Here is a 24,590-nt window from a genome sequence, read left to right as displayed (position 1 = left end):
GTCCACTAAGTTTTGACCGCTCTTAATCACACTCGCAACCCTGAAATCTTCTTTTCTCTTCCCCCATTGAAGTATAATACGGGGTTTATATACATTTTACTTTTCTTATACATTCACCAGCGTCGGACTTGGGCCCTTTCACCATGTCAGCAACGCCTCGAAAGTCTGGAACTCCCGGCAGTTCCAGCAAATCATCAACCGCAGATCCGCACTCCAACAACGGGTCCACACGAGGGCATGCACGCTCGCCCAGCGCAACCAACGGTCTCAACCGTTCCCCCTCCTTAAGAGGTTCGACTCCTGTTTCCGCGCGCGCAGCTGCAAGAAAACCTGGCCGTTCCAACCTCAGCATGTCAAACGTACCACGAGTTTCCAACGACCCCTCCGAAGAAGAGGCGCGGGCTCAGAACGCCGCCCTCATTGAGGAACTGCGGGAACAGCTTCAAAAGGCTGAAAGTGCTTCCGAACAATATCAAAAGCAGCTCGGCGTTCTGCAAATGCGCCTCGACGAGGCGATCAGTGAACAGACCAAGCTGGAGGACCAGGCTCATGAGCGAGACAGTCGGATCGAGGCCCTCAACAGTGAAATTCGGGACCAGGGTCGTCAGATCCGGGATCTGGAACAAAACCACGAGGCTGAGCGGAATGCTATGCTCCAAGAGAAAGAACAGCAGACTAGTCGGGAGGAAGAGATGCAGGCGACTATTCAACGCTTGAAGGACTCGATAGCACAGAAGGACATGCGCATGAACGCAGAAGGGGATCGCCACCAAGTCTCCCGGTCTTGTAAGACACTCATACTCCTGCAAACCCCGGTGATTACATTCAGATACTGACCACCGGTATAGCGAGCTTCCGCAATCGATCTTCCCCGGACGTGGACGGTCAATTCGCGCCCTCCTCCCACCTCGAGCGGAGTCCATCCCGTAACAACTCTACACTTCTCCTCCAGAAAGACAAACTCATCGAGTCATTACGCCTCGAACTGGCCGAGTCACAGATCAAACTCGTCGAGATGGAGAACGCCGGTGGCGGCCGTCAGCAAGAACTAGAGAAAGACTTGCTCGAGGCCCGCGTCGCCAACGCCCGCTTGATGGAAGACAATGAAAGCTATCAGCTTCTTCTCAGCGAGAAGACTCTTACTGGCGACTTTGCCAAGGGCGAGTTCATGCGGGATGCCAACCCCACAAAGGAGTCGGCAGCTGGACGGGGGTCCTTGGCAGATGAGCTTGAATCTGTGGACGAGTCGCCCGAAACCGATGCCGCACAACAACCGGACGGAGAGGTGAAGGCCCTCAAAGATCAGAACAAAGCTCTGACACTCTACATAGAGCGCATTATCAGTAGACTGCTTATGCATGATGGATTTGAACATATTCTGGACCGGAACGAGGATGAGGAAACCTCTACCACAAAGACCGGGGGGAGTGAAAAGGAGCTTCCCCCAACTCCCCCGGAGAAAGACGACGGTTCGTCGCAAAGTTTCATACAACGAGCGAAGTCAGTTGTCGGTGTTCCAAATTCCCGCCCTTCAACCCAACCTCGGTCGCGTCCAACCAGCATGCTGCCTCCACCGCACCCCTCTCAGAACAACCCCAACGAGAACCCCAACACTGCACCAAGCATTCCCTTCCGTACGCAGTCTGTGAGAGCCAGCCACCGCCGCAGCCGCTCGGAACAAGTCGACCCAAGTGCCGCGAGTGTGGTTGGTCACATGTACCGCGGCGGACGTAACTCGGGCGGACCCATCAGCCCGACTGCAATGGGCCCCGGATCCCGCCAGAGCATGTTCTCCGGAGCAGCAAGTTATATATCTAGCATGAGCCGCGCACCATCCATGTCCAGCCAGCCCGATCGGGCCGGTCGCAGCAGCTCCCCTAGTGTCACAAGTGATCCTCACGGAGATACAGCTTCCACCGGGGCTACCTCCAGCCCTCCTCGATCCAGTGGTGGCATGAACAACTACACTGGAGCGGTTATGCAACAGGACAAGTTGCGCCCTCTACGCCTTGTTAGCGAAACTACTAGGATCAAGGAGGAGGAGGAAGCGGCTCGCAAGAAGGCGAACCGCGCGAGCTGGATCCCGTGGTTGAATCGCGCCAGCACCGATGAACCAGCGCCGCAGTAGGCCTTGTTCTCCGGGCAGTATGATTTGATGTGATCTTGAACTGATCTTTGACCATATTTTTAACATACCCATACCCCTATGATGCACATAACGCAACTCATGTCTTGAAATGTCCGCCTATATTTCAAGGGCCCCGATTTCTCACGTTTTCCTTGACGCGATCTGATCATGATGTTCATGCGATGTGGCTTCGAAAGGAGTCTCATACATCATATCATGGTTTTTGTTTATCTTGATATATATTATTCCCCATGTATCCTTCACGATGATGTCTTTCCACTCATTTTATGCCACATCCCAATCTCAGGATGTATACCTTATTCCAGCCTTGTAGTATTTCAATTGAGGACAAGAGCCAACGAATGGCTGGTTATATCTCCATCTATACCAACTTCCCACTGTCGCACCGATGAGACGGAAAATGATTAGGAATAAGTGGTCGCAAGCCAACTGAGTACTAGTTTCAAGCCAGAGTGGAATATGTTTGGATTTATCCCACCCACTGTACGCTGTGGTGTGCAGTCCACCTGTATAGTGTATAGAGCTTGAAGGCGGAACAACATTAGTGCGTCTCCGCCTCCGGCCAGATTGGCGATTGAGCATCAACAATCACAAGGACAGTATTTCCCCAATTGCTCCCCAACACAGCAATAATCACCATGCCCGGCTCTCTGTCCCTCTTCTCCGTCAATGCGGTCCTTGTCATGTCCGCTGACGATGGCTCCCGAATCTACGCAAAGTACTTCTCGGCACCACACCCCCCCGCCGGCGCTGCACCGAACTCAACTGACTACCCTGGTGCCAACCCTTACCCCACCGTAAAGGAACAGCGTGCTTTCGAGAAGGGTCTCCTTGAGAAGACCAACAAGTCCTCAAGCGATGTGATCCTTTACGATAACCGCATCGTGGTCTTCAAGATGGAGAGCGATGTCATGATTTACGTTGTTGGAAGTGCCGACGAGAACGAGGTGCTGCTCTACAATGTTGTATTGTCACTACGGGATGCCCTGGGAATCTTATTCAAGTACGTTGTTTTATCTGAAGCGGGGAATTTCATCAATGCTAACAAGATCGTTCATCAGGGGCGCAACCGACAAGCGTACTATCGTCGAGAACTACGATCTCGTCTCCTTGACTATCGACGAGACCATCGACGACGGAATCATTCTCGAGACGGACCCGGTTATGATCGCTTCGCGTGTCAGCCGCGCACCGGCTGCAGATGCACCCAACATGAAGAATATCGACCTCACGGAACAGGGTCTAATGAACGCCTGGGAGTTCGGCAAGCGGCGTCTTGCAGAGGGGTTGCGACAGATGTAAATGGGACTCCGATTGTTGTCTTGCGTTGGAGGGCTACGATGCGTTTTCCCCTCATTGGAGCATTTCTTGACTCTTTTTTTTCAAACCGCTTTTCTTCCTGGCTGGTCCTGGCGCGTTATGGCTTTTCCTTTTTTTGTCTGCCCGACTTGGTTGTTTCCAGGCATCGATGACATAGACCTGTTCCTTTTTATTCTAGCATCTTACAAAAGGTCTTGGCTACATCATTGTGTTATGTTCGATATTGACAATGTTGGGCCGGGACACCGCATAATTCATGATCCTATGTTCGAGAGACTAATATGTGCAATGAGAAAATCAAATAACCTCGTCATTTCTGGAGATGTTCACTGCGTCTGGAGCCTGTATCAGAGGCCTTCTCTCTTCAATTTGTACACCACAGTATCCTAGGACAATGTCCGCTAGTTGACCACTCGCCTGATATCAATCGAGTCAACCAAGTGGACTAACAGGTCTGTCTTCGGCGGCGTCGATATCATTTATTTCTCTCGAAGAAACGAAAAGCCGGGGATCTAATTTTGAAATGCTTTCTTCATCGAGTTTTTCCAAAGCAAGATCCCCGGGAGTTCGTCCCTCTTTATCACTAGCATTTGGGTCCGCATTTCCGTGATCAAGGAGTGCCTTCACAACCTCAAAGTGACCATTCATACTAGCCAGATGCAAAGGGGTGAGTCCCATCATATCAGGCGTCCTAGGATTTGCATTGACCACTGTAAGTAGAAAGATCACGGCCGACGTGTCTCCATTCATTGCTGCTCGATGCAACGGTGTCCAACGCAGGGAATCCCTCGAGCTGACATCGACCTTGTCACGATCAAGTGACGTCTCAATTTTGTTTTGAGCGGATAGATGTAGTCCCTGCGGGTGGGAGCCCTCGAACATCATCATGTCATACATCTTTGCGCGCTCTAAGAGGACCTTGATCATTGCGCCGTGGCCTTCGCCCGCAGCGATATGCAGCGCATCCAGTGACATGTCCCGTTCCGTTGATGTCATGTTTCCCGGATCGAGCAAGATCTTGATCAAGGATGCGTATTGTTTCTTTTTCGTGGACCACGATAATACTTTGTCGATTTCCTTGTCAGTGATGTTGAGGCTCAAGGATAACCTTCGATCCAGGAGTCGGAGTAATAACTTGTGTATGACTTCGGGGAGGTTAAAGGCGTGCACGACGTGGTATAGCCAGAATGATACGGCGTATTTGTGGAAGTAGAACTGCTCTTCTGTAGAATGGTTCTGGAGCTTCGTCTCTGCGATGACTTTTCCAATATCAAAGCCATCCCTTTTTCGGGATCTGAGGAGTTTGATTGCCATGTTCCTGACTCCAGTTGATGGTTTGAGTGTTGAGAGAATCACCTCAGAGGGTACAGATCCAGTTTGCAGCTGTGGTATTACATTTTTTGAAACTTGATTTTCAAACACGCTGTAGTTGAGGTAGGTGAGAATGATGCTTGCCATCAATTGATGAGCGTCATCCGCGTTGACTAGGGTTTCAGTCGAATCTTTGAATTCACCGAGGAGGAACTGTTTCACACTGTGGTGAACAAGATGTATAGTAAGCTCCTCCTCATCAACAGCGACAAGACTGCCACAAGAAGCCAGGGTGTTATGCATATTGTTGAGCAGTCTATCCGGATTCCAGTCCAAATCACCCGGCACAACACATAGCGCCTCGCGCAGTTGCTGGAGAGTGAGCGGGGCTTGGGCCACGGTTAGAATGGCCAATATCTCCTTTTGACGTGTATGGTTGGATTTCGATCGTAAAGTGCGAGAGAATGTCTCTGAGAGATCCTTCGGTAGGTCTGCAAGAGCTTGGCGGATCTCTTCATCACTTTCCATCGCGCATAAAGATTCGATTTGGAGAGCTACCCAAAGGAACATCCCTTGTGATCCTTTTAGTAGAGCATCTTGGATTTCGAGGATCAGAAGAGGACTGCCAATCATGAGCTGTCCAGATTCGATTCGATGTTCCAATTCTGTCTCGATGAAATGTTCGATGTCGGGTGCGTTGTTCGGAATTGGCGTAACAACCGGCGCAGCAAGTCGCGCGAAGGTAGTTATGAGGGGGCTCTCGCTTGGATCCTCACGAAGAGAAATGCAAAGTAGCATTGCAAATGTCTCATTCTGAAGATCTGATAGCTGCTGGATCACGATGTCTCTTTCACGCACGTCAAGCTCGTCTAGCCCATCGACAACAACGAAGAACCTCTTTGTCTTACGAAGAGGAGTAAGAAAACTTGCAAGAAGTCCCATTATTATTTCTATTGGTTCGCGCCGATGCGTTCTGTCCAAGTATTCTGCGGCCGCCGTGAAGTCTGATATAGGGTATAACAACTGACGAGCTAAGGAGCCAATGACTTCCCGCGCTTTAAGACTCTCAGACACATCATGTCGGCAAAAGAAATATGCCACATGCGGCGTTTCATTCTGGATGTGGAGATCGTCCACTATATTGGCGAGAAGCACAGACTTCCCGGAGCCCAACTTCCCAGTATAGACGAGGGTGGAAGAAAGAGGCATACTTTTCCAATTTTGATATTGGGCGCTCGCCCGGAACATATTAGTGTTGCCTGATTTTCGAGCCTGCTTCCAGGACACTGTGCAATCGTACTGTGAGCAGAAATCAAGGACGCGCTGTTTCGTTTGAATCGCTTGCTGATACGCGGTTGATTTCTGGAATATCGATGAGACTGTTCTGAACCGCGAGTTGTTTTCGGCCTCGTCCTCAATCCCCTTGGCCACCAAGAAGCCGACTTCGGCTTTGATGGTCTTTCCCCAGGACTCAAGCTCTGATTGGTATGTCTTCAGGTCCGAGTCACCAAGCGCGGATGCCCTCAATTTCCCAAAAATTGACTTGCGTGTAAATGTGATCATCTCATGGCAAAGACCTACGATCAAAATGAAATATTCACAGAGAGAAGATTGTAAATCCTTTGACCGAGGATAAAGTAAAGCCATCTTCTCGTAACGAGGGGCAAGACGCCCAGCAGTCATGAATATATTCGATAATTGCTCAAGATAGGAGGAAAAGTCGAGGACTAGTTGGAGCGATATCCGCATTACTGACCAAACCCCACACGCAAGCAGATTCTGAGATCCACCGACTATGATATCTCCTAAAGCTGCAAATTGCTGAGTAGCTTGTAGGACGTTCATAAGTCGCGGTCCCAAGCACCGGCGTCGCTTCTCGGAGACACGATCAATCTCGGCTGTGAGTTGCATGACATCTTGGATACCAGGGGGAGACTCAATTGATGTAGTTCTCCAGGCACGGAAACTTGCTTTTTGCTCATTGGACAGTTCGGCCTCGAACTGTGATACCGCCTGTGCGAGGCGGACATCGGGCTTCAAGCGTGGGGTCGAGGTCAGTTGCGACATGTCTAATATTCTCCCGGACTTGATTCATGGAGTATACTATATACTACTCCGGTGAAGGGAAGTGAGGGTGGGATTTGGTGTTGACATTGAAACTTGCCAAACATTCCAAGACATTTAGGGCGGGGAATAGTACATGTGCTAGCGCAGAACCCATTGGGTACTTCGGTCCTATTGGCTATCTACATGATTTTGTCGGTTATTACAGTGGAATAATTAATATAAGCACTTCTAGTGACATATATAGAAAAGCTATTGTGTATTATGATTCTCGCCCGTGCTAAATATATAGTGTGTTGCGAATTACTTGTAAACAGGCATGTATAGGCAGCTAAAAAGACATTTAAGAAGACTAGTAAAAAGATACTACAAAATCTGGTTTAAAGGATATTTTTTTACCTGTTCCGAGCGCGTGGGCTTATTGAAGGTGACCGTATCGCCTTCATCTAGTGAACCAGGATCTTGGAACTTCCATCATTGATTCGATGAGAGATGGAATTGCGAAATGATGAAATGGTTAGCAAGCAGAAGAACATATTGAAAATGGAAGCAACTTGAATAGTCTACAAGTAACCCAAAGACAAGACCAACGTACTCTATTCTCTTCGATATGCGACCTCCATCTCCCTCACCTCCACATCTTCACATCAGCACATCCAACCTCCATCCACATTGTACACAGCCCCAGTCACAAAGTTCGCCTCTTCACTGAGAAGAAATGCGATAACAGTTGCAATTTCCCCTGGTTCTGCCTGTCGCCTTTGTACCGTCTTTTGCAAGCCACGCTTTACATCTTCAGGATCTTCACCGGCAGAGAGAGGCGTATTGACAGACCCTAAACGGTTGATTAACTAACATACAAACGTGTATCAGATGTTAGGCCTACCGGGAGAAACACAGTTGACTCGAATATGTTGGTTCTCCTTTGCTGCCGTTTGTGTCAACCCAATAACAGCTGCTTTGCTGGCGCAATAAGCCGAGACACCGGGGGCACCCATCTGTCCGAACACACTTGCAGCAGAAACCTATTCCAAAAGGGATTCAGCGTTGTATCCCTCCGATTCGACACTGAGATGAGACTCACGATGCTACCACCGGCCTTCATAGCTTTCAGCTGAGCCCTCAGGCAGAAGAACACACCGCGTGTGTTCACAGCGAATGTAAAATCCCAATTGTCGTCTGTCTCCTCAATTATTGGCGCAGCAGGCGAGATCACCCCGGCAATATTTACAGCACCGTCCAGCTTGCCTAACCTGTCGACAGTCAACTGGATCCACCCATCCACTGATTTGCTGTTGCGCACATCGATAACCGTGAACATATGCTTGTCGCTATTTGGGAGGGACTCGATAGCTTCCTCCAGGGCCTTTTCGTTGATATCGGCAAGAGAGATTCTTGCGCCGCGACTTGCGAGGAGCTGTGCCGTGGCTAACCCCATCCCGGAGGCTGCACCGGTGATAGCAATCTAGGGGAGACATGCTTGGGTCAGAAGATCTCCTGATAGAGAGAGGTGACCGGTAATTACCACTTTATCCTCGAAAGATGTCATTGCTCTATACTAAAAGTCACCGGTTGTAGTTTCACTGATAATGATATTGGTTCTGGTACAGCGAGCGGGGAATAAAACTGCCCTGAAGGGGATTACACATTATCACATTATCAGATACATCCATGGATAGTTATAAGGGAATCTGGATATCGCCTACAAAACAGGCGTACATTTTTCACATATAACCCGCATAGATTATCCGCTATAATAGGCAAGTGACCGCGCACCGTCAAAACAGGCAGGTTTGCGCTATCGGCGATCCACCGATCCACTTCCCCCGCAGACTCCTCTGCAACACTTGCCTTGTTCAATCACCGAAACATGACAGATTCACTTCCAGAAGCTGTGCACGAGTCAGTTACTCATACCCGGTCATTCACAGGATGTGCTACAGTAGGTTCGGCGGTCTCACTGAGGTATAATATTACATTTCTCACCCAGAATATAGTGTCGAAGCCGACATGTGAAATGCGACGAAGGACGTCCAGAATGTTCAACGTGTCGATATCTTGGCCTGGACTGCGGGGGATACGAGAAAGATATCTTCTTTGACTTCGAGAGCTCACCTCGCAATCTTGGGGTGCGGTTTCGTCGACCATTATTCTCAGTAAAGGAAAGAGAACGGATGAGTCAATGGCTTGTCTCGAGTGCGCCCCCAAAGACAACTCTTCGGATTATATCCCACATTGATGAAGAATGCGAACGAACGACTATTTCTGACGAGGTCGAGATACACCAAGGACCATTCGGGGCGTTCAGATTGAACCAAGATCGAGACACCCTGCCTTACAAACCAGCTGTGAACGACCGTGAACAGACACATTCCAGTTCGCCGGAGGATGTGATCCCACCCACGGATCCTTACTTGGCCTCGTCAGAAATGCCTCTGTCGCCATGGTCACAAGCCTTGTTGCACTTCACTTTAGACGGACAAGAGAATGTTCCCAGTCCGCCTCCTCCGGGATATTTAGACGCCGTGATGGATCAGGATACCCTGGAAGACGATTCAGCAGCCAATGAATATTTACCCACATCATACTTTCTAGATCATTCCATATCACCGACCTCTTTGACTTCTATGGGTACCACAAAAGCCGTACCCCAAGATGCCGTGTTTCTTCTCAAGCACTATGCTTCGGCTGTGATTAGCCTGATGACTCCCCTCCGACACTCCAAAACCCCCTGGCATGTTCTTTTCATACCTCACACCAAGAGCTGCCTCGCTGGTTTGGTCCTGGGCGATCATATGACTGACGCCAGTTTGTGTGCATTCTACGGAACATTGGCCATAAGTGCATTCAGCCTTGGCGGAGTCTCTGGATTCCGAACATGGAGCGAGAAGGCCGTCATATATAAGCATAAAGCCCAGCGGCATGCAAGGATGATGCTGGCGACCGCCTACAATGTCCCCAAAGTGGCCAAATACAAGTCAATATTGATGGCATTGCTCACCATGGTCCAGGTGACGATGCTCTCGGGGAACCGAAGAGAATCGGAATATTATTTTGTGGAAGCAGAGAAGTTCGTTCGTTTAAGGGGACTTCCACGAAAAAAGTCCCGGAAAGTACGACTACTGCACCACTGCTATGTATTTGAGCGCATCATCCATGAGAGTATCTTCATTTGTGGAGCGAACTCAAGACAGCGTCATCACGTTCACGCCGCCATTGAAACGAGCGGGCTAGGAAACTATAGCCTTGACAGTCTATCTTTTCGTCTATCGGGTTGGAAGAATCTGGACCAAGAGATGATGAGAGTGCGTGGGAAAGAGGAAGGCGAGAATGATCTACATCTGGAAAGGCCTGGCTTCTGGTCTAACACTCTCTACCCGGAGATATTTGGTATCCCTGAACCTTGGGTTATCCTCTTATCCCAGGTTATTCGATTAGGGAAAGAAAAGGACGCAACAGAAGCGGATGATGCATCAAATTGCATCAGCTTGAAAGAGTTTAGCGGTCGGGCGAAGACTCTCGAAGACTATATCAACAAGCTACCACTACCTAGCCTGGACCATATCCCTTCTGAACTGGACCGTGAAATTATAAAGAATATGCTCAATGCCATGCAGAATGCACTGGCGATATACTTTTATCGTCGAATCCACGACGTGGACTCTTCCTTGCTACAGCAAAAGGTCGCGGGCGTGTTGGACCATCTACTACGTTGCGAGGACACAGACTCCACCGTGGTCCATGGCTCAGCAGGCTTTATCTGGCCTGCGTTTATTGCGGCTTGTGAAGCTGAGGATTCATTGGCTCAGGTATCGTTTTCTGACTGGTTTGTCAATTCGGCACGCCGCAGTGGCTTGTCTTGCTTTACTGAAACATTGGCCAATATCCAGCGAATTTGGCAAGAGAAGACTTCTGCTAATGGAAAGAGTGTAACTTGGCTGGATCTTATGAAAAGCACTATGCCTTTCCAGCAGCTATTTTAATTTCTAATATGATGCTCTGGACAGGAAGTCAATCTAGAAACTTGCATGTTGATGATCACCTACTATTACAGTGAATATGGATATTGATATTCTTCCTTGTGTCTGTAGAGCAGGATAGCCTAAGCTTTGTATTTTTGAGCCAACTCTTTTATCTATTTTGTGTGCAAATGTAATGTTAGCATTTCCGTAGCCTCTGCCCGAGGAATGCTCCCTCAAATCCAAGGTGACAATCTGCTGCAACGCCCCCGCACTGGGCATATGCATTAGCGGAAGTACGTGTCAGTTCACCAGATAGTCTAGCAGATAGGAAAGCAAGTGCAAGGTGCGCTGTCATACATGGGTTGCACGGCTATCGCCAGACGCAAGTTAGGCAAGTCTCCGCGACAACCCCACATGCGCCAAAGTAGGAAAGTATATCTCCTCTTCGGAGAGAGACATTGAGCTGCCATCGGCATTTATTCAAGCCTTTCCGTAAAAAACTACATAAGCCATCAATATCCAATTGCTCTGTTCCTTTTACCCACCATCAATCACCCTTCCCGCTACGTCCATCAAAGGACAAACACCAACAAACTACGCCAGAGCCTCACAACCTATCCCAAATGGACGTACCTGGAATTGCACTTATCACAGGCGCCGCCTCAGGTATTGGCCGCGCCTGCGCAAAAACATTCGCCAGAGATGGTGCCTCAGGAATCGCCCTGCTGGACATCAGCCCCGAAGCCCTGGCAGCTGTCAAAGCGGAGATCGAAGAGCAACAACGCGGACAGGGATCAAAGCTGTGTCGAGTTGTAACCTACCCCACCAACGTGATAGATGAGCATCGCGTCAATCAAGTTGTCCAAGAAGTCGCGACGACATTTGGCCGACTCGACTACGTCGTCAACGCCGCCGGAATCGCAATGAAGCACGCAGGCGGGGCTGCATTCTGCGAAACTTCAGATTGGGAGCGAATTCTGAACGTCAATCTCACGGGAACATTCTTCGTTCTGCGCGCTGCCGCCAAAATCATGTTGAAGCAGGAGCCTCTCCGGTCCTCGATTGATGGCAGACCACTACAGCGTGGCTCAATCGTCAATTTCTCGTCTATTCAAGGCGTCGCTGGGATTGCGTTGTCGACTGCGTACACTGCGACGAAACATGCGGTTATTGGTTTGACGAGAACTGCCTCTGAGGATTATGCTAAGGATGGGCTGCGTATCAATGCTATCTGTCCTGGGTATACCGTGACCCCATTGACGACCAAGTCGCCCCAGATCCTTGCAGCTATGCAGGAGAAGGTCGCCAACGCAGTTCCAATGGAGCGGATGGGTCGGCCGGAGGAGATCGCTGATGGAGTTGTTTATTTGAGTGGTGGACGGGCTTCTTTTGTTACTGGAACGGCTTTATTCGTGGATGGCGGGTACACTCAGCGATGAGCATCCATTTATATATAAAATCTGTAATCTCCAAGTTAGTGTTCCATATTCTCACAAATCCACAAAATTATGCGTCAGTCGAGACACGCGGTAACATTTCCCCCTGGGGGGTTTGGCCAAGTGTGAGCTGATGTCATGACCCTACGAGGTAGCATCGACGATTTCTTTTTCCCTTCTTCACTTTTTGATATTCGTAGAACCCTGAACGTGTCCAATAATTTCTTCCTTTAATATAAGCAGTTGATGGACTCACATCGTTGGGGTCCTCAATAAAACTGGACTTTCCTCCAACACGGGCTGCCAGCAGCTAAAGTATGAACAAGTCCAGGACACTAGTCAACTCGTATATTCTCGACACTCTTTCCTCGTCCTTTATGTCTTGTTTTGTCTATTTAAATCTCTTTAGCGCTTCGAAAAGCTTAATCCTGCGAAAACGCCATTTCACCAACCAAGCGATCCTCCCCGGCCGCATACCTGCCTCTTACAATTGCAAGCCGCACCAAAAAGCAGATATGAGCACCCACCGTGTCCCAATAGCTCCCCAACGCGTGGATGCTCCTCTCACGCAATCAGCTACCTTTCTTGTTCTCTCTGTGACCAACAAGCCCAATGCCATTGAAAACGTGCGCTCAACTCTGGCAGGCGTAGACAGCCTAGCCAAAAATGTATCTATCCGTGACCTCAACGCCCAATTTGCGTGCACCGTTGGCATTGGAAGTGACATCTGGGATCGTCTCACGGGTCTTCCCCGACCCTCAGAACTGCACCCCTCCCGCGAGATCAAAGGCGCAAAACACACCGCGGTCTCGACAGCTGGTGATCTGCTTTTCCACATTCGCTCCGAGCGCAGAGATATCTGCTTCGAATTCGAGCGTCAGCTGCTAGACCAACTGGGCGACTCTGTCTCCGTCGTCGACGAGACGGTCGGTTTTCGTTACTTCGATGTGCGGGACCTTCTTGGCTTTGTAGATGGTACGGCTAATCCAGTTGGATTGGCGGTCCCGGGTTCTGTTCTGGTTGCAGAGGAGGATGAGTCTGCATCTGGTGGAAGTTATATCGTTGTACAGAAGTACTCTCATGATCTACCTGGATGGAAAGATCTCTCGACCGAACAGCAGGAGAGGATTATTGGCCGAACTAAGATAGATAATGTTGAACTAGATGATGCCACGTCCGGACAGCGCTCTCACAAGACACTCAACACCATTGAAGATGAGGATGGGAACGAGCATGAGATTCTCCGCGACAATATGCCGTTTGGATCTCCTGGTTCTGGCGAGTTTGGGACTTACTTTATTGGCTATACTCGTCGTCTCTGGGTTATCGAAAAAATGTTGGAGCGTATGTTTGTTGGAGATCCTCCTGATCTGCATGATCGCATCCTTGATTTCTCGAAGCCGCTTACCGGGACAACCTTCTTTGCTCCATCTGCTAGTTTATTGGCTAGTTTGGGTTCTGACTGAGGTCGATGCTTTGTGATCGTGCTTCGTATATTGGACAATGTATGTACTAGATGTAGCAAAGCATTTTAGTAGTAATAGTTCATCCTCATCAAAGCTTGGAACTTGAGAGCTGAGCAAATGCCAGACCCTTCCAACCGGCCGCTTTAGACTCGGCGCATCTCCGGCGATATTCCACCGCGCTGCCAGCATACCTCGCGACACTCCGAACAGTCTTGCCCTTGACATTCGTATTGACCCCGGTCATCCAGCTATCGATTTCGTTTGACAAAGCACCTTTGCTGCTTTCAACGACGTGTTCCGTCCATGCATCCACAGCTTCTCCTGTCGGCTCTACATAGGAGTAGTTGCTGTTTTTGCAGTGCTGCAGGAGATCTGAGATAACTTCCACGGCGTGTTCGATGGTCCGAGGAGCATTGCCGAATGGTTGGTGTGGACCCAGGACCATGAACATGTTAGGCATGGAGCAAGCCGTCATGCCCAAGTATGTACGGGGCCGGTGATCAACCCAAATTGCCTGCTGCCCTTCCTTTGTATTGCTGGAGCCGAGGAGGGGTCGACCGTTCTTTCCTGTCCAATCAATGGAGCTGAATGCACCGGTAATGGCATCAAAGCCAGTCGCATAGATCAAAACGTCTAATTCATGCTCCTTGCCATCCGAGGTGATAATGCCGTCCTTGGTGACTCTCTCAATTGGGGTTTTCTTGAGGTCAACGAGGTGCACATTGGACTGGTTGAACGCCTCAAAGTATCCACTCTCGAGAGGGACTCGTCGTGTGCCGAAGCCGTGATTTTTGGGAATCAAGCTATCAGCAACCTCCGGATTATTTATTCTGGCTCGAATCTTGGTGGCCATAAAGTCGGAGTAGAGTTTGTTTGCTTCACGGTTGTTATATGTGTCGCTGAATGTGCCGAGCCATTTCGCGAAACCGGGCTTTGCATATATATCCTCCCAAAGCTTCAAGCGCTCTTCCGCAGACACTTCTAGGGACTTGCGTGGGTCGGCCTGGTGCATAAAGCAGGTGGGTGTCTTGGCGCATAGTTGGAAAAGGGCATCATAGTTCTTGCGGTGTTGTTCCATCTGCTCGGGGGTAATCAGCTCGTTGCGCAGGGGTGCGGACCAGTTTGCCGTGCGCTGAAAAACATTCAATGATTTGATGCTCGGTTCCTTTGATAGCGCTGTGATTGTTTGAATTCCTGTTGCGCCGGTGCCGATAACACCGACTCGCTTGTTGGCCAGGTCACGACGCATATCGAAGTCCTTTGGCCAGCGGGAGGTGTGAAAAGATTTGCCTTGGAACAGTTCAATATCTGGGATGGCAGGGAGCGTAGGAGTAGACAGGAAACCCATACAGCTGACAAAGAAACGGGTCCGGTGATGGGTGCCGACTTCGTCGCGAAACAGCCAAGTATTGTTCTTGTCCTGCCAAACGGCTTTCTTCACTCGAGTATTAAGTTGTATGTTTTGGTAGAGGTTGTGCTTATCGCAGACATGTTCAATATAACGGAGGACGTCTGGCTGGGCGGAGAAGGACTCCTTCCAGGCCCATTCATTCAAAAGGTCTTTGTCCCACGAGTATGCGTAGGAAAGTGACTCAGTATCGACTCGCGCTCCCGGGTAGCGGTTCCAGTACCAAGTTCCTCCCACATTGTCGGCTGCCTCGAGAACAGCAATGCGCCAAGATGGAAAGCGGTTTCGGAAGTTGCGAAGTGCGCAGATACCTGAAAGGCCGGCGCCGATGATGAGGACATCATACTGCTGTTCGTTGATTTTGATGGACTCCATAGTATAAAATTGGCAACGGAAGAATTGCGATCAGGAATTTCAGTCTCCTTGTTCATCCAGGTCTTCAGCGACGTCCGTGATGATCTTTATAGGATTGACATTATGAGAGCACAGCTCCCAGTGGAGCTGCCACATGTGGGACAACATCCCGAGGGTACAAAGTCCGTCTGGTGGCTTTCGCGGTAACCTTCCTCTTCGAATGTGCCAACGCGATTTCTCAGAGCAGCTGTTGAGGTCTTATCAGGCCAGTACTCACGCCCGCACTAAGCCCCAAAGGGCATCACGCTTTTCCTTATCTTCTCCGCAGTTTACGTGTCACGTGTCGCAGACGCTTTCCTCTTTTGTTGCTTTCAATGAGGTTGTTACCCCAAGTAGTTAAAATTAAGTCATCTGAGCCCAAACATACAAGGCATCAAGTACAAAAAGAAAGGAACAAAAATGAAAAAAGAACAATTATTTGCGAGCCGAACAGGGCAACAGGGCTGGTGGTGCTTAGATTGGCTGACCGCCGGGGCTCCCTACAAGCATGTTGGGAAGCTGTTGCACATAACTAGTATCACAATTATAGTTCCTGGGCAGAACCTATGCTTAGCAGTTTGGCAGTTGGCGTCTAGGCTCGTGTTCAGTAGATTTGCGACATGCGATCACTGGGTTATGTCTGATCATACCTCTTCCACAAGATTATGCCCCCTTTCTACTTTCCACAAGCCGGCTTGGCTCTTGCAATTGTCCTAAATTTTCTTGCCACTTTCCATCTCCTGAAGTAGCTGCGAAGCTCTAGGGTCTACATTCAGCGTAGTAGCTAGGTAATTTCCATCCTCATCCTGGGTACGTACATCGATACCCACCTCCATTAACAGGCACAGAGAACAAAGCTGGGCCTCCCGCTTCAGTTGAAGAAAATTCTTCACCTTGAAAAAAGGGCGAGCAGAATCCACCCACGAACAATAGGCGTATTCGTATAGCGATCCTGTTGTAGCAGCTCCACCAACGGTATGTATCAAATACACAGCACTGATTGGTTCTTAATTTAGGTACGGCAACTCAAAATCGCATTCCATGGATAGTGGCCCACCTGGCCCCACCTGACCCAGGGGCCAAGAAGCACAGCCGTACCTAGGTATACGACCGGGGACGGTTCGATCACGTAACCCTGTACACATCCCGAGGTCAGCTGGTTTCGGTCTCCATGTTGCAAGGACCTTTATCCGTTGTACCCGTTTGCTAAACATTCTCATACATCTTTCAGAAGTGCTCAACAGTCCAACAGTGGCATTTGCATTCAGCTTCCTTCATTCACCAACTAAATGGTCCTCGGGTCCATGAAACGCAGCCAACAATATGAGTCAACTCCGTGTGCGCGTCGAGGGACAATCATTCCGAGACCCATTGAATCGAGAAATCACCTTGCGGGGAATAAACGTGGCAGGTGATGCTAAATATCCGAAAATCCCAGATCTCAGATCGCACAATGCCCAGGGGTTCTTCGACGCGGATGTATCGTTTGTGGGAAAGCCGTTCTCCCTAGAAGATTCTGATACACATTTTCAACGTCTCCGAAAATCGGGATACAACACTATTCGATACATCTTCACCTGGGAGGCAATCGAACACGCTGGTCCTAAGCTCTATGATGAGGAATGGATTGATTTCACTATTGGAATTCTTCGTGTGGCCAAGAAATACGGGTTCTACATTTTTATGGATCCGCATCAAGACGTGGTAAGTCTGTCTAGTCATGAATGAATATATTGTCTGTGTACTAAACTTATTATTTCAAGTGGTCTCGATTATCAGGAGGATCCGGAGCACCCACATGGACGCTCTATGCTGCGGGACTCGATCCGAGAAGCTTCAAAAATACACAGGCTGCCATAGTTCACAATACTTGGGACAATCCCGCAGAGTTCCCCAAGATGCTTTGGTGTACGAACTACACTAGGTTAGCCTGCCAGACTATGTTTACTTTGTTTTGGGCCGGTCGAGATTTCGCACCGAAGGCGATCATCGATGGTATGAACATTCAGGATTATTTGCAAAGCCACTTCATTGCAGCATGCAAATACCTTGCACAAAGAATCCAAAACGCCGGTGATCTCGAAGGAGATGTGGTCATTGGATGGGAAAGTATGAACGAACCCCACAAAGGACTGATCGGCAATCAAGATATTTCCTCGATCCCATTGGAGCAGCACCTCCAGCTCGGAACATCTCCAACGGCTTTTCAGGCTATGGTAATTGGCTCTGGGCGGTCCTGTGAGGTAAAAACCTGGGCTTTCGGAACATTCGGCCCATACCAGACAGGCAAGGAGGTTATAGACCCAAAGGGAGAACAGGCATGGCTTTCTACTGAGTACGATGACTGTCAATATGGTTGGCACCGCGACCCGGGCTGGCGGCTCGGTGAATGCCTCTGGGCGCAACATGGTGTCTGGGATGCATCTCAAAGCAAAGCCACCCTGCTACAAAAGGACTACTTTTCACGCAACCCACTGACTGGCGAGCTTCTTGACTATGAAGCCTTTACAAACTCTTACTTTCTGAACCACTACCGAGCGTATAAGGACGCTATTCGCAGCGTGTGTGGAAGTACTATCATGTTTTGCCAGCCACCTGTCATGGAGCTACCACCAAGCCTTAAGGGTACCGCCGATGATGACCCGAACATGGTTCACGCGGCTCACTTCTATGATGGCTTGACTCTTTTAACGAAGCACTGGTTAGTACTAAGCCTTATCTGTTATTCATGATATTGATCCCAATAGGAATCGACTCTACAACTTGGATGTTATCGGCTTGCTTCGGGGCAAGTATCTTGCACCACCTTTCGCAATGAAAATCGGCGAGACATTAATTCGAAAGAGCCTACGTCGTCAGCTCAAGTTCCTGCGCGATGAAAGTGTCGAGCACATGGGCCATCATCCCCTAATTTTCACGGAGATTGGCATACCGTATGACATGGATGATAAACATGCATATAAGACTGGAGACTATAGTAGTCAGATCAGAGCAATGGATGCCAACCACTTTGCGTTGGAAGGCAGCACAGCCAACGGGTTTACCTTATGGGTTTATGTGGCAGAGGTATGCATACCAGTCTACCTTTGGCAGAGACAGCCTTAATTAACTCCGTCTAGAATAACCATCAATGGGGCGATCAGTGGAATGGGGAGGATCTTTCCATATACTCACAGGATGATTTGGAATTACGAATCAAAACCTCTTCCGACTCAACAGAGTCAGGCTCCACAGAGTGCTCTAAAGATCATCTTATTCATGTCGAAGAAGAGGAATTTGGCTCGCTTAAAGCCTTGAAACGCCTTTTCACCTCGTTTGATTTCTCCCAGGCTAACTTGCGGTCGCAACGGGGCCATAGAGCAGCGGAAGCTTGGCTCCGCCCCGCTCCTATCTACACGAATGGGCGATTAGAGAGTTACGCTTTTGATTTGAAGAAGTGTACATTCACCATGAGATTGACTGCGAGTCAGGTTGAACCTCACACTCCAAGTGAAATATACCTTCCGGAGTATCATTTCCCAATGGGAGATACCTCGGTTTCGGTGAGTGGAGGGAAATGGGAAATGTGCGTTGAGGATTTCCATACAGTCAAGCTTCAATATCTGCGATGGTGGCATGGCGAAGGGGCAGTGGAGATCAAGATCGAGAAAACGAAACGGGTGTCACGGGAATATGCCGCTCTACAAAAACATCGCTGGGGTCAATGCATGATGATGTGAGGTAGATCTCTTCGCATGTACAGTCTACATATCTTTCATATATGTTGGAATCTAGTCACTATTTATGGATGCTACGCCGAGCGTTTCCCGGTGTTCGACTGATGATTTAGGCTGCCACTGATACATGTAACAGTATGTATCGTATTGAGAAATAGATTACCGCAAAGTCTAAAAGCCACAGCTCCACCGTATCCACTTGGGCCCACTGCTGTGCTCCTTCCCAGGTTAGACTTCCCTTCCCAGCAAGCTCTCAAATCACTTAAAACATCTTAATTATTGTTTCCGCAACATTCCTAATATTTCAACAAAACCACATCACTTCCAGGGCCACTCTCCACACATTGTGCCTTAACTGACAGGTTACGACTATGGACCAGACCATGACCGAAGGGCAATCAGCCCGGCCAGAAACTCAGAATATCCTCACTACGAATACTACAATGCCTCTCTTCCGGACAACGGGACGGACACTACGCTCGGCCTCGGTCAGTGCTGTCACGACACTGCTAGAGTACAATCCCTCCGGTGGGATGTGGCAGGCGACGGGAACAGCCATTGCGCACGCGCCAAATGCGACGGATCTAAGGTCGCCCGACGATGTCTTCTTCGATGTACATGGTCGTGGTGTACGACGAGTCAGCACCCAAGATAAAGTTAGCGATGCCATAATTCGGAGAGCGACGGCACCTACAATCGACCTTGGATGCTTGCATGATGAGAATGACATAGCCGCACCAGCCAAACGTCTTGCTGAAGCTCAGTTTGAACATAATATAACCAATGAAGACCACATTGCTCCAAAAGCGTCCTTCACCAACGCCTCCAAGAAAGCTGCTATTGCAGCATGGAGATTCATTCTTACACCTACAGGCCTTTTCATCCTGGTTTATGGTCTCAATGTGGTCGCTTGGGGTGCCATGCTATTTTTCCTCTTGCTGAACATCGGTTCGATGAGCAAGGAGCGCAAAGAAATATGGATTGAAATCGATTCCCAGATTCTCAATGCGTTGTTCTGTCTAACTTCGTGGGGGTTGGCGCCGTGGCGGATTCGCGACACCTACTGGCTGCTGATGTGGCACTTCGGCTCTGCAAAAGCATCCAAGAAATCAATAACGCAGCTTGCGAAGCGAAATTCGAGTTGGTATAGAATGCGAAATCCTATTTTCGAGGAGTCGAGTTGCGACCAAATGGCGGTTCGTGAGACCCTAACGGGCAAGGTTGCTCCACCGACGAAAACATGGAAAATGGACTTCGTGGTGATAAATATGTTGTTGAATAGCTTGTTCCAGGTTGGGATGGCGGCATTCATGTGGGCATACAACCGCCATACTCGCCCGGCCTACGGAGTGGGCCTTTTCATTGGTTTAGGCTGTTTCAGTTCCCTTCTGGCAGGAATCATGTCATGGTGGGAGGGGAGAAAGGTCAAGTTGATCGAGGGTGCCTTCTTTGAGGGGATACCGGAGAACGAAAAGCAGCACACTATGCAGACATTAGCCTAATACTCAGGACTGGAGTGGCCGAAAGATTGGGAATATCGATTTATATACCATGAGTAACAGTCAACACTGTCCAATACCGTGGTCACAGCTTCGTGGAGGTGTTCCGTGGACAGAATTGAAATTACCTAGTGATTAGGCGTGCTTACGGGAAAGGTTCCTACTTTAAGAGCGCTAAGTTAGAAGCAAGTAAGTATCCTGCATACAATTTGCTCGTCGTATCAGTTGGGATTGGCATGTTTCGAACCTCAAGCTTGAGCCCAGGAGATATGGTCTTACAGTACACATGCCAAATTTAATGAAAACTGGTAATTAAAATTATATTATCGGCTCTGGTATAACCAGTTATCACTATCATCATCGAAGTCATTTTGGATCATGGCCGTAAACCTTTCGATGACCATGCGATCCTCGATCCCTCTAACTCTCTCTTGCCGAAGCATATCGTATCCCTCCAGGCGAAGAGCCGCCATAATAAGCTTCCGTGTGCTCTTATGAAACGCAGAATGAATGCTCTGTTTAATACCTTGGCTAGGGTAGGCAACAAGGCCGAGTGAGCCTTTAGTTTGTAAGAGGTTAGCGAACGTGAATGATAGAAGAGCACCAGAAGGGGCTCATAGATAGAGAGTATATCCTTACCATGTGCCATCTTGCCCACAACCCCGAAAGCGCCTTTGAGTAACCCACCCGCAAAGCCTGCGGCACCTCCGTCTCTGGCACCTTTATATGGCTGATAGACCACACCCGTCACAGCTTCCCCCATGCCAATAGCAAAGCTTTTGGCACCTGCAACTGCGCCAGTTTTCCAATCTTTTACTTTCCCATACTCATGAACCTTTTCTCCGTATAGACCAGGGAGGACGCGGAAACCTTCAGCCGCGGCTAAAGGCAGATCGACCATCAATCCAGAGGCCACCTTTCCTAGGAGCTTCCCAGAAGCGTGCGTCGATGCTGCTGCCATCGCGACACCTCTGCCCTTTTGTTTAGGCTCAGCATCCCCGCGGGCTGCCAAATCGTTCATCGATTGAGCCTTTCGGATTGATTTTGTACTGCCTCCTGGCGAAAGCTGGGCAGGATTGTTTTCTGAACCAGTTGGCGATGCAAGTGGTGAGGTACGACCGTCTTGGTATACCTTGTACGGCTTATAGAAGATATCACCTCCTGCTTTGAGCATATCAAATGTGAGTCCCATCCCAGCGGAGGAGATACCAGTCACTGGGTCCCATCGCGTGTTCTCAATGGTAATCGGGTTTGGTTGATATCTTGCGTTCAAAAAAGGTTAGTCACGGAGCCCATGGTGGATGGCTTTGAAGTGGAAAGGCTCGGTCTCACGGTTTCAGCTTTTTAATGTCTAACATATTCTTTTCAACGAGGATCTCTGCAGCAACCTTTGAAAGGAGAAATCTCTTCTTGCCTAGGCGGTATCTCCAACAGGCTGGGGATTCCGGTAGTAGATCGCATTCCACCAGACCTTGCGGTAAATTCCGATGGAATGATGCCACAGCTGTTTTCACTCCTTCGTCTTCCTGCATTTTGGCGGCAATACCCTGTGCAGAGCACACTGCCTCTGGCGTTAAGCAAAACTTCACTGCTTGGGCTAATGTTGCGACCTTGAGTTGTTTGTATGGTATAGGGTCCGGTCCTGCACCGGCTGCAGAAACCATTTCTCCCCAAAATGGTTGGCTATAGCTGGGTCAGAGAAGATTCCTTGAGATTGCTGGGCAATTCACGTAAATCAAGGAACAGTCTGTCACTCACTCTCCAAAGAATGGTACAATGATAGTAGGCTTGCCATTTCGTAGCCCGCACGCCGTTGTACCGGCACCTCCATGATGAACAACCACACTGACCCGCTCAAATAGCCATTCGTGCGGGCAATCGTCTATAAAGAGAACATCACTTCTGTTTAGCTCTCTCGGGTGCACGCCTCCTAACTTGCTCCAACCACGTGAAATGATTGCCCGAACCCCAGTTTCCTTAGCCGTGTGGAGAATCATTTTGGTTATCTCTTCCGGGTCGTCTAGGACAATGCTTCCGAACCCAAAATAGACCGGAGGGGGCCCGGCGTTAAGGAATTCTGAAATCTCAAGAGGAGGCTGGTAGTCGGGCGGATCGCGGAAGAAGAACCCACAGACATCTATTCATGTGAGTTAGCCAATAAATCCAATGATTTCAGCCAATGCAAAGCACACGATTATATCTCACCAAAGTTGTGGGGCCAGTCGTCAGGTTTGGGAACCAGGCCAGGGGACCAGCAATATGTATAGGGAACGTTCAGTTTGCTTAGAATGAAGGGACCATCTGAAAGAGAGATAGGCTCGAGCTCTAGCTCATGCTTCCGCCAATCGTTGATCACGCCCCCTAGACTATTTCAAAATGGAAAATAGTCAGCTATTTTCTTAGTGTAGGTGTCGTAAAGGATTGCTCAGCGCTTACCCCTGCCACGATAGCCAGTCCACGACGCTATAAGAGACGTGATTAAGCCACCCTTGATCAGCCGGTATATTTTTCAAATTGGCTAACGGGTGCGAAAATGCCTTTGTTGGACTCCACGGCATTGTAAACATCAAGTGAAGCGGGATCCCCAGGGCTTGGGCGCAGTGAACGTGCGCGAAACTCGGAGGATTGGCAATGATGGCATTGGCCACAAAGGGGGCATTGGTGATAGGATCTGGCATCAGACATGATTGCCAGCAACCATGAAGGATTTCTGCCATCATTAAGCGCTTCTTTTGAATATCTCCTTCACGAACACTGTCAAGGCTGGGGATCAACCCGGGGTTCTTGACCATGTATGACATCAGGTCGGCCGGATCACCGCCGATAGGGTAAAACTCCAAGCCGGCTTCGAGGACGAACTGCTCGAAAACATTATGTGTTGCGATACCACGCGATGGCCTGCTTTTTGTAATTCAGTCCCCAGTGCAACAAATGGCTGGACGTCTCCTCTGCTGCCAACGATTTGAATGACAATATTCAGAGGAAACTTGAACGTTGGTACCCTTTCTGAATAGTCTGGTGGAGGTAAAGTCTGGGGGATAACATGAGGCAATAGCTTAGAAAGAGATCTGCAGAGCCGAGAACTAGCATCCACAACAACACGGCCGTCATCTACTAGGTCAGATTTGCATTACCGGACTGGAACCTGGTAGAGTACGTACCATTAACAGAGATCCCCTGAGCTTCGGCCAAATCCTGCGGAAGAGGCTCGTATGGTGGTGGGGGTTGGTCGTGAGGCTGGTCGTAAGGGGCCATGTGAGCCTCAGAATGCGTTTTGTGGTATTCCATCAGTCAAACAATATATCAGGAAAGGAGAAAGAAAAGGAGAAAATCAGGAAAGCAAAAGTTTCAGGGGAACTGATACCGTTGGGAGAGACAACATGATCCAGGAGCTTTAAACGCAAGAGAAAACTTGCGATTAGCTATTCGATGGCCAGCTCACTTCGAAAAAAACTTCATATAGGTACCAAGATCCACCGAATTGAGCCTTATGCCCCACCCGGACCTATTTATGGTTAAAGACACGATACGAGTACGATGTAAAAACTGTGTATCGTATATGTATTGTAAGTCACACTGGTATGCAGTCCGTATCAGAAGTGAAGATTTGGGATCTCTTGACAGTACATATAAGAAGCCATATACATTTTCAGCAAAACTGTTGGGGTCTTTTGTCCACATGGACTTCGAACGATACACCACCAGTCTGTCCATAGTATATTGCACGTAACCATTGTGCCAGGATAATGTAATCAATGCCTCCAGTTCCGACGATCAGCCGAATACAGCCACTGGTGGTGGGTCGGGTCTATACGCGTATCCAAACTTCACACTACATAGCTATCTTGGCAGGGTCCGATATTTTA

General features: G+C 49.1%; 11 protein-coding genes across 11 annotated transcripts; 7 read left to right on the top strand and 4 right to left on the bottom strand.

Annotated features, from left to right (window-relative positions):
* Window positions 1-143: 143 nt before the first annotated feature.
* N7525_010690 (uncharacterized protein) lies at window positions 144-2,128 on the top strand (the record flags this gene model as incomplete). The annotated part of the gene is made up of 2 exons (XM_061215185.1): window positions 144-786; window positions 849-2,128. The coding sequence occupies 2 exons, from the start codon at window positions 144-146 to the stop codon at window positions 2,126-2,128; spliced, it is 1,923 nt and encodes a 640-aa protein (XP_061067697.1).
* A 659-nt stretch (window positions 2,129-2,787) lies between these two features.
* Window positions 2,788-3,451, top strand: N7525_010689 (coatomer subunit zeta; the record flags this gene model as incomplete). Its single annotated transcript, XM_002561323.1, has 2 exons — window positions 2,788-3,152; window positions 3,211-3,451. 2 exons carry the CDS (start codon window positions 2,788-2,790, stop codon window positions 3,449-3,451), a joined length of 606 nt encoding a protein of 201 aa, XP_002561369.1.
* Window positions 3,452-3,901: 450 nt separating this feature from the next.
* Window positions 3,902-6,847, bottom strand: N7525_010688 (ankyrin repeat domain-containing protein; the record flags this gene model as incomplete). Its single annotated transcript, XM_061215184.1, has 1 exon — window positions 3,902-6,847. One exon carries the CDS (start codon window positions 6,845-6,847, stop codon window positions 3,902-3,904), a length of 2,946 nt encoding a protein of 981 aa, XP_061067696.1.
* Window positions 6,848-7,491: 644 nt separating this feature from the next.
* Window positions 7,492-8,393, bottom strand: N7525_010687 (SDR family NAD(P)-dependent oxidoreductase; the record flags this gene model as incomplete). The annotated part of the gene is made up of 4 exons (XM_061215183.1): window positions 7,492-7,679; window positions 7,731-7,869; window positions 7,929-8,309; window positions 8,370-8,393. 4 exons carry the CDS (start codon window positions 8,391-8,393, stop codon window positions 7,492-7,494), a joined length of 732 nt encoding a protein of 243 aa, XP_061067695.1.
* Window positions 8,394-8,714: 321 nt separating this feature from the next.
* Window positions 8,715-10,827, top strand: N7525_010686 (Zn(II)2Cys6 transcription factor; the record flags this gene model as incomplete). Its single annotated transcript, XM_002561325.1, has 2 exons — window positions 8,715-8,786; window positions 8,842-10,827. 2 exons carry the CDS (start codon window positions 8,715-8,717, stop codon window positions 10,825-10,827), a joined length of 2,058 nt encoding a protein of 685 aa, XP_002561371.1.
* A 602-nt stretch (window positions 10,828-11,429) lies between these two features.
* Window positions 11,430-12,245, top strand: N7525_010685 (SDR family NAD(P)-dependent oxidoreductase; the record flags this gene model as incomplete). Its single annotated transcript, XM_002561326.1, has 1 exon — window positions 11,430-12,245. The coding sequence occupies one exon, from the start codon at window positions 11,430-11,432 to the stop codon at window positions 12,243-12,245; it is 816 nt and encodes a 271-aa protein (XP_002561372.1).
* Window positions 12,246-12,757: 512 nt separating this feature from the next.
* N7525_010684 (Dyp-type peroxidase) lies at window positions 12,758-13,708 on the top strand (the record flags this gene model as incomplete). Its single annotated transcript, XM_002561327.1, has 1 exon — window positions 12,758-13,708. The coding sequence occupies one exon, from the start codon at window positions 12,758-12,760 to the stop codon at window positions 13,706-13,708; it is 951 nt and encodes a 316-aa protein (XP_002561373.1).
* An 88-nt stretch (window positions 13,709-13,796) lies between these two features.
* N7525_010683 (flavin-containing monooxygenase) lies at window positions 13,797-15,491 on the bottom strand (the record flags this gene model as incomplete). The annotated part of the gene is made up of 1 exon (XM_002561328.2): window positions 13,797-15,491. The coding sequence occupies one exon, from the start codon at window positions 15,489-15,491 to the stop codon at window positions 13,797-13,799; it is 1,695 nt and encodes a 564-aa protein (XP_002561374.2).
* Window positions 15,492-16,832: 1,341 nt separating this feature from the next.
* N7525_010682 (uncharacterized protein) lies at window positions 16,833-19,228 on the top strand (the record flags this gene model as incomplete). Its single annotated transcript, XM_002561330.1, has 4 exons — window positions 16,833-17,213; window positions 17,273-18,210; window positions 18,257-18,575; window positions 18,629-19,228. 4 exons carry the CDS (start codon window positions 16,833-16,835, stop codon window positions 19,226-19,228), a joined length of 2,238 nt encoding a protein of 745 aa, XP_002561376.1.
* Window positions 19,229-19,596: 368 nt separating this feature from the next.
* N7525_010681 (DUF2985 domain-containing protein) lies at window positions 19,597-20,727 on the top strand (the record flags this gene model as incomplete). Its single annotated transcript, XM_002561331.1, has 1 exon — window positions 19,597-20,727. The coding sequence occupies one exon, from the start codon at window positions 19,597-19,599 to the stop codon at window positions 20,725-20,727; it is 1,131 nt and encodes a 376-aa protein (XP_002561377.1).
* Window positions 20,728-21,047: 320 nt separating this feature from the next.
* On the bottom strand, window positions 21,048-24,012 carry N7525_010680 (glycosyltransferase; the record flags this gene model as incomplete). Its single annotated transcript, XM_061215182.1, has 8 exons — window positions 21,048-21,283; window positions 21,364-21,986; window positions 22,057-22,407; window positions 22,483-22,861; window positions 22,930-23,090; window positions 23,161-23,582; window positions 23,612-23,838; window positions 23,886-24,012. The coding sequence occupies 8 exons, from the start codon at window positions 24,010-24,012 to the stop codon at window positions 21,048-21,050; spliced, it is 2,526 nt and encodes an 841-aa protein (XP_061067694.1).
* Window positions 24,013-24,590: the final 578 nt, after the last annotated feature.

This window comes from Penicillium rubens (genome assembly GCF_028828025.1).
Source record: "Penicillium rubens strain IBT 27055 chromosome Unknown utg000004l_segment0_segment0, whole genome shotgun sequence".
Taxonomy (NCBI): Eukaryota; Fungi; Ascomycota; class Eurotiomycetes; order Eurotiales; family Aspergillaceae; genus Penicillium; species Penicillium rubens.
The sequence above is the reverse complement of the archived record's forward strand: the minus strand, read 5'-3'. Positions and strand labels throughout refer to the sequence as shown.